Genomic DNA, 7978 nt, shown 5'->3' with positions numbered 1-7978 from the left:
CCTGTTGAACCAGCAGATGAGAATTGTGTCCGTCATCCACTGTTATGTTCTGGTGTTTTCCTGTTGAACCAGCAGATGAGAATTGTGTCCGTCATCCACTGCTATGTTCTGGTGTTTCCCTGTTGAACCAGCAGATGAGAATTGTGTCCGTCATCCACACTGTTATGTTAAGGTTTTTTCCTGTTGAACCAGCATCAGCACCTAGATGAGAATTGTGTCCGTCATCCACTGTTATGTTAAGGTGTTTTCCTGTTGAACCAGCATCAGCACCTAGATGAGAATTGTGTCCGTCATCCACTGTTATGTTATGATGTTTTCCTGTTGAACCAGCATCATAGGCAAATTTGTTGCTATTTGGGGTAAAAAAAAACGTCTCTAGAACCGTCATTACATAATTATTAGGTACTTATTATAAAATTCACATGAGCGTTACATGTGTGACAGGCATTACCTTCTTGGTAGAGCGTTACATGTGTGACAGGTAACAGCCGTCATTTCATACTGCCTGTTACCTGTGATCTTTTTTCCGTCACACACACGTTCAAGCTTCTTGAACGTTACATGTGTGACAGGCATTACCTTCTTGGTAGAGCGTTACATGTGTGACAGGCATTACCTTCTTGGTAGAGCGTTACATGTGTGACAGGTATTACCTTCTTGGTAGAGCTTGGCGTAGGAATGTTGGTGATCTTGAAGCCCATTCGTTGCAACTTCTTCCTGCGTCGTCGCTCTCTGTTGATTCGTTTCAGACGATCCTTCTTCTGTTGCGCCATCACTTTCCTCGATAACTTCTTGATGGGGGTCTGACGATTCTTGATTAATTCCCTCGGGAAGTAACGGGTGGGGACAATTTCACCCGGGGTGGTGCCTGGAACAGAGAGAGAATGTTGAGCCAGGACTTCGAGACCGAATATGCAGAAATCAACGGACGGACTCAATAATGTTTAAACCTTTGAATTAATTGAACTGTGTTCTACTGGTACCCGGAGTTACCAAACTCCGTGGCCGAGTGGGCATCACACTAGGCTTGCAAGTTGGAGGTCCCGGGTTCGATTCCTGGCGGGGTCGAAGTTTTTTCGGCTCTGTGCTTGGAGTTCGGGGCGCACTCAGCTTCGTGAGGACAGTCAAGTCGTTACTTTAATCGAGTAGCGACCTTGCAAGTTGGAGGTCCCGGGTTCGATTCCTGGCGGGGTCGAAGTTTTTTCGGCTCTGTGCTTGGAGTTCGGGGCGCACTCAGCTTCGCGAGGACAGTCAAGTCGTTACTTTAATCGAGTAGCGACCAGTGGGGCATTACCAGAGTAAAAAGATTGCTGATAGGAGTAGATGAGAATTAATTGTAAGTGAGGCACTTGGTAATACTGTGGTATCCACAAATGTTGTGAAGAAGCTGTCTGCTTTACCACAAAGAAGGTATAGGATGTAGTGCAGACAGTAATTTCATAATTAGGTGCTTTTGTAAAAGAAGAAGGCGAAGAAGAAAAAAAATATCAAGTGCCTGGAACAGAGAGAGAATGTTGAGCCAGGACTTCGAGACCGAATATGCAGAAATCAACGGACGGACTCAATAATGTTTAAACCTCTGAATTAATTGAACTGTGTTCTACTGGTACCCGGAGTTACCAAACTCCGTGGCCGAGTGGGCAAGTTGGAGGTCCCGGGTTCGATTCCCGGCGGGGTCGAAGTTTTTTCGGCTCTGTGCTTGGAGTTCGGGGCGCACTCAGCCTCGTGAGGACAGTCAAGTAGTTACTTTAATCGAGTAGTGGGGCATTACCAGAGTAAAAAGATTGATGATAGGAGTAGATGAGAATTAATTGTAAGTGAGGCACTTGGTAATACTGTGGTATCCACAAATGTTGTGAAGAAGCTGTCTGCTTTACCACAAAGAAGGTATAGAATGTAGTGCAGACAGTAATTTCATAATTAGGTACTTTTGTAAAAGAAGAAGGCGAAGAAGAAAAAAAAATATGCATAACAGCATAACCGAAAGATCTGCGGTTGAAATACCAGCAGTAATGAACTAATTGAGTCAGACTTACTTACGTTCCGTGCCCGTGAAATAGGTATGGAATCTGTCTTACGGTGATGGACGGCAGAGGAGTACCATTTTGTAAGGTAAAATGAAGTCGAAACAAATTCATTCCATAAGGAGCAATTAAACTGAGGCAGTAGCATGCTGCACTGAAGAATGCTTCAAACTCTCAATCGACACGACAGACGGTCAACATGAGCTACATGCTTCAAGGATTTTGGTTTAGATTGATACATACACTGGAGAGCAATAAATTCGGGGCAACCCTATTTTTTGGTTTTTCTCAAACTGCTGCTCAGTGTTCTTTTTTTTTTTTTTTTTTTTTTTTTTTTTTTTTTTTTTTTTTTTTTTTTGTAAAATAATGGTTTTACCGAAAAATTGAACACTGAGCAGCAGCTTGAGAAAACCCAAAAAATAGAGTTGCCCCGAATTTATTGCTCTCCAGTGTATTATATTATAATCTTGAAGCCTGGTTCCTGTTACCCCAGTGTAATAGCGCCTTTACTCACCGATATAGTATTTCAACAGATCCAGACGGGCTTTCTTCTTCTCCAGATAGGTGGGCCGATGTCCTCTATCCTGTCGTCTCGGGTATTTGACGCGGTATATGTGAGAACGATTCAAACTGATCGTACGGATCTGAGTGTCCAGGTTACGCTCCGTATCATTCCACCTGGATAAAACAAAGGGATCGAACGAACTGAGTAAGAAGTTTTAACTAGAGGATTTTGAATTTCGACTTTTTGTTTCACAATAACTGGTGAATGCAAGTTTTAACTAGAGGATTTTGAATTTCGACTTTTTGTTTCACAATAACTGGTGAATGGTTTTTTGTTACCATTCACCAGTCACATATGTGTTTCACAATAACTGGTGAATGGTTTTTTGTTACCATTCACCAGTCACATATTTGTACCGATGAGGCTATGAGAATCATGCGAGTGAGCATGCTGTGACTTGAAAGGCAAATGTAAATATTCCCATTTAATCTTGACTAAGAAGGTGAGTATTATGTACCTACTGTGAGTGGAGAGTGGCATGAACGGATAGTGGGATTCGGACGGATAGTGGGACAACTTACCACAAGTCAAACAAGGTCAGGTTTGGATTCTTGGCCGTTTCCAGGAGAGATAGCCGACCCTGATGCAGACCCTTGGTATCGATACTCGTATTGTAGATCTGGAAATGACTGACGTTCCAGTTCACCAGGTAAGATGGTTTCTGTTGCTTGAACTGAAGGAGGGACATGGTGTAGTTGAAGCCAAGATGAGTGGAGATGAGGACTTGCGATACGTTCAACTTGTTCTGTCGATTCAGACGCTTGCGGATTTTTCGCTGCGGACTTTTGGGACCACCTGAAAAAGTACGAACGGAATTATAGAATATTGTTCTGTCGATTCAGACGCTTGCGGATTTTTCGCTGCGGACTTTTGGGACCACCTGAAAAAGTACGAACGGAATTATAGAATATACCTACATATAGGTACATAAAGAATATCGCCAAATCCTCACAAGACAAAATTTTCTTGGAAATGAAAAATGAAATTTTCTCTTTGTCAGAACATGGACAAGAGTTTTGTAAAATAGGTAATAGTAAAAGAAAAAAAAACTGTCCAATAATCATTTTACAAGCTTTTTAGGAGAACTTTTTTTTTAATTATTATTTTTAGGCGACAAAAGGCTGTTTGAAGAAGACAAAATGTTGTTTGAAAGAGTCTATGAAAGAGTTTTCTATTGAAACCTCGATCCCAGCCTTCATAAACCCCAATGAGAATAATCATAGTAAGGGTTTTACCAATCACATTCCACGGCTTCATGACCTCATGGTAGATCTTTCGATCCTCTTCCCTGCTGATCCACTCTTCGAACTTGATCTTGTCATTTCCCACAGCTATGTTCATCAACTTTCGTCGATGACACTTCCGTAGAGAATCGTTGTATTTGAGGGGACGAATAGTTGTCGAAGAGGTCGTGCGAATTGTCCAAATCTTGGACGCTGGAAAACGAAACGGTTAAGATTTTAATTTTTAACAAAGACCACACTCCAAAAACGGCGGATCAACATACACTTGAAACTCAATTTATTTGCTGATTAAATAATATACTGGTATGTAGGTACACTGACCTCTAGAAGTCATTTAGAAAAGGACTTCGACGGTGCCCCCAAAGATACAACAAGTTTTTTTATGATGAGCAAACTAGGCAAATTTGTGCTGAACACTTTAAATTTCATCTAATTCAGACAAAATGTTTCACAGACATCGCGGACCAATTATTCAAACTAGATTCATTTTTTTTAAGAACTCACTTCATTCAATGGAAAGCAAACCAGTGGTGGATTCCAAACTATCTAATTAGATAAAAATGTCATTTCGTCGTCGTTGTTGTGAAAGATAATTCATTGAACTTACTTTTCACTCGGGTGGTTCGTGGCAACCGCTTCTTGGTGACTTCTTGATCTTTGTGTTTTCGCTTCATAGCGGCTGCTCGCTTCACAATCACATGTTTGTGTTGGAAGGTCAGTTCTTCCGCCATCTGGTCCAAGAAATGTCTCCCCTTGAATTCCTCCACGGGTTTGTACGGCCTCTTGGTGACATTTCGTACAGCCGTTGTATATTCCTCCGAGGACTGGCCGTCTATCAGGACAGCTTGGACTAGATGGAGTAGAACAATCGTCAATGGTGACGCTTCATACCGGTAACGCATAGTTATGTAGACTGCCAGGCAATGTTCCTATTCCTAGGTCCTGACAAGGTATTCTTTGTTACTTTGCTTGGTGCTTCTATTGGTTTTCATTTTGCTTTCTGAAACATGATACAAAATGTGGTCATCTGGTCATGTTATTCTTTGTTACTTTGCTTGGTGCTTCTATTGGTTTTCATTTTGCTTTCTGAAACATGATACAAAATGTGGTCATCTGGTCATGTTTTGGTTAGTTCCAATCAGTTCAATGAACTGTTATGAAGGGTCAACTATTTTACAGGCGATTGTATGGGAGTGAGCTGTGACTGTCAAAGTGACCTGAATGGATAATTAAAATTGAACTGAGCTTATAAACTCTTTGGTTGTGATTTCTTTTTTTTTTTTTGCCAATTCAATAATACACACTACTCATATTCTGTATCAATTCACAAGTTAGTATTCAGAAATTATTGATGGAAATGGCATGCCTTTTCCACAAGTTTGGCCATGCCTCGGGATGAACTAGCGGGATTCCGGAGCGAAGCGACGGAATTCAGCTAGTTCAATAATACACACTACTCACTACATTCTGTATCAATTCACAAGTTAGTATTCAGAAATTATTGATGGAAATGATTTTTTGAACTCACTTCATTCAATGGAAAGCAAACCAGTGGTGGATTCCAAACTATCTAATTAGATAAAAATGTCATTTCGTCGTCGTCGTCCTGAAAGATAATTCATTGAACTTACTTTTCACTCGGGTGGTTCGTGGCAACCGCTTCTTGGTGACTTCTTGATCTTTGTGTTTTCGCTTCATAGCGGCTGCTCGCTTCACAATCACATGTTTGTGTTGGAAGGTCAGTTCCTCCGCCATCTGGTCCAAGAAATGTCTCCCCTTGAATTCCTCCACGGGTTTGTACGGCCTCTTGGTGACATTTCGTACAGCCGTTGTATATTCCTCCGAGGACTGGCCGTCTATCAGGACAGCTTGGACTAGATGGAGTAGAACAATCGTCAATGGTGACGCTTCATACCGGTAACGCATAGTTATGTAGACTGCCAGGCAATGTTCCTATTCCTAGGTCCTGACAAGGTATTCTTTGTTACTTTGCTTGGTGCTTCTATTGGTTTTCATTTTGCTTTCTGAAACATGATACAAAATGTGGTCATCTGGTCATGTTTTAGTTCCAATCAGTTCAATGAACTGTTATGAAGGGTCAACTATTTTACAGGCGATTGTATGGGAGTGAGCTGTGACTGTCAAAGTGACCTGAATGGATAATTAAAATTGAACTGAGCTTATAAACTCTTTGGTTGTGATTTCTTTTTTTTTTTGTCGTCGTCGTTGTTGTGAAAGATAATTCATTGAACTTACTTTTCACTCGGGTGGTTCGTGGCAACCGCTTCTTGGTGACTTCTTGATCTTTGTGTTTTCGCTTCATAGCGGCTGCTCGCTTCACAATCACATGTTTGTGTTGGAAGGTCAGTTCTTCCGCCATCTGGTCCAAGAAATGTCTCCCCTTGAATTCCTCCACGGGTTTGTACGGCCTCTTGGTGACATTTCGTACAGCCGTTGTATATTCCTCCGAGGACTGGCCGTCTATCAGGACAGCTTGGACTAGATGGAGTAGAACAATCGTCAATGGTGACGCTTCATACCGGTAACGCATAGTTATGTAGACTGCCAGGCAATGTTCCTATTCCTAGGTCCTGACAAGGTATTCTTTGTTACTTTGCTTGGTGCTTCTATTGGTTTTCATTTTGCTTTCTGAAACATGATACAAAATGTGGTCATCTGGTCATGTTTTAGTTCCAATCAGTTCAATGAACTGTTATGAAGGGTCAACTATTTTACAGGCGATTGTATGGGAGTGAGCTGTGACTGTCAAAGTGACCTGAATGGATAATTAAAATTGAACTGAGCTTATAAACTCTTTGGTTGTGATTTCTTTTTTTTTTTGTCAATCTTATATTATAAGAACAAGATCCATTCACTCATTCACATTTCACATTTCACATTTCATAGTTCACACACTGATCGCTCTATCTCGAGAACCACAACACCTAGAAAGCTGAAATTTGGTAGGCATATTCCTTTTATGGTCTAGGTGTGCAATAAGAAAGGATTTTGCGAAAATCTAAACCGATCCCGAGATATGATCAATTTTTGATCGCTAAAATCACCATAAGAAATACACAGAGTGCAGAGACTGAGGGAGAGAAAACTTTTCCTCGCTCGCCTAATATTTGAGTTTCGATGTTTTTATTAGTTTGATAACTACAAGTTCGGCCATGCCTTTTCCACAAATTTGGCCATGCCTCGGGATGAACTAGCGGGATTCCGGAGCGAAGCGACGGAATTCAGCTAGTAAATAAATAAAATCAAAGACTAAAGAAAACTCGAAAAGTCTAATTCAAGTTCAAGTCAACTCCTTTCGTATGTAAAAACTTGCTATCTAACTTAGGTAAATGCACTATGAGTGTTATTGCTCAAAATATTTAAACACTTTCTTTAAACGTGGCGTTTATTATTTTGTTAGGTTTTACAATCACACACATCATCGACATCCTGAACCTGAAAGTATTGTTAACTTGTCTATTCTGTATGTTTTATTTTACTCTGTACTTATTATACTAAAAAGGTAAATTTTATTCTTTACCATTGGTATCCTAATGATTTTTCCTTTATGTGTTGTTTCCTTTTAATCGTTTATGTGGCTGATGGAAACCACAATGTTTTCAAGTCTAGTGTTTTATAGGTCGCACAAACACGTGTCCACTACATCTCGGTTTAACAGTTCTACTGTGATTGCTCTAGTGTTGGGTTTATTGTCGTATTTTAGAATAGATGGAATAGTTTCATTGTCTCTTCTCTTGACTGTTTGGTGTGTCGTTCCAATGTGTGTTGCTTATCAGATAAAATGTTGATTGTTATCATCCACAAGACTATATAGAGAGGTCATCATTGTCATCACAATTTCTAATCCTTATTATTATTATCATTCCACTATTTATAATAATTTTAATATCATTGTAGTTAGGTAGGTATTAGTTTTCATTATTATTCCAGAATCTTTTTAGATATTAGATATGCTTTTATTGGATTTCCGCCTTTGAGAGACACATTTACCATCTCACCTCACTTTCTTCCAAAAAGTTGGTGTGATTGTTTTCATAGATTTTACATCTTGTCATTGCCGCCCTCGCATTTCATTAGATCCAGTCATTTCACGCAAAATTAAATTGTTTGTTTTCTCATTTTCA

General features: G+C 40.1%; 1 protein-coding gene across 2 annotated transcripts; it reads right to left on the bottom strand.

Annotated features, from left to right (window-relative positions):
* Nucleotides 1–555: 555 nt before the first annotated feature.
* LOC103510105 lies at nucleotides 556–7601 on the bottom strand. Of its 2 annotated transcripts, XM_017444445.1 has the most exons (6): nucleotides 7375–7601; nucleotides 6090–6482; nucleotides 3825–4025; nucleotides 3111–3384; nucleotides 2539–2702; nucleotides 556–868 (listed from the first exon to the last, which is right to left on the bottom strand). In XM_017444445.1, the coding sequence occupies exons 2-6, from the start codon at nucleotides 6382–6384 to the stop codon at nucleotides 576–578; spliced, it is 1227 nt and encodes a 408-aa protein (XP_017299934.1). In that variant the 5' UTR covers nucleotides 6385–6482; nucleotides 7375–7601; the 3' UTR covers nucleotides 556–575. The 2 variants fall into 2 exon arrangements, with proteins under 2 accessions (XP_017299934.1, XP_017299935.1); XM_017444446.2 differs by lacking the exons at nucleotides 6090–6482; nucleotides 7375–7601 and adding an exon at nucleotides 4441–4860.
* Nucleotides 7602–7978: the final 377 nt, after the last annotated feature.

Source organism: Diaphorina citri, unplaced genomic scaffold, assembly GCF_000475195.1.
Source record: "Diaphorina citri unplaced genomic scaffold, Diaci psyllid genome assembly version 1.1 scaffold560, whole genome shotgun sequence".
In the NCBI taxonomy this organism is placed as follows: domain Eukaryota; kingdom Metazoa; phylum Arthropoda; class Insecta; order Hemiptera; family Psyllidae; genus Diaphorina; species Diaphorina citri.
The sequence above is the reverse complement of the archived record's forward strand: the minus strand, read 5'-3'. Positions and strand labels throughout refer to the sequence as shown.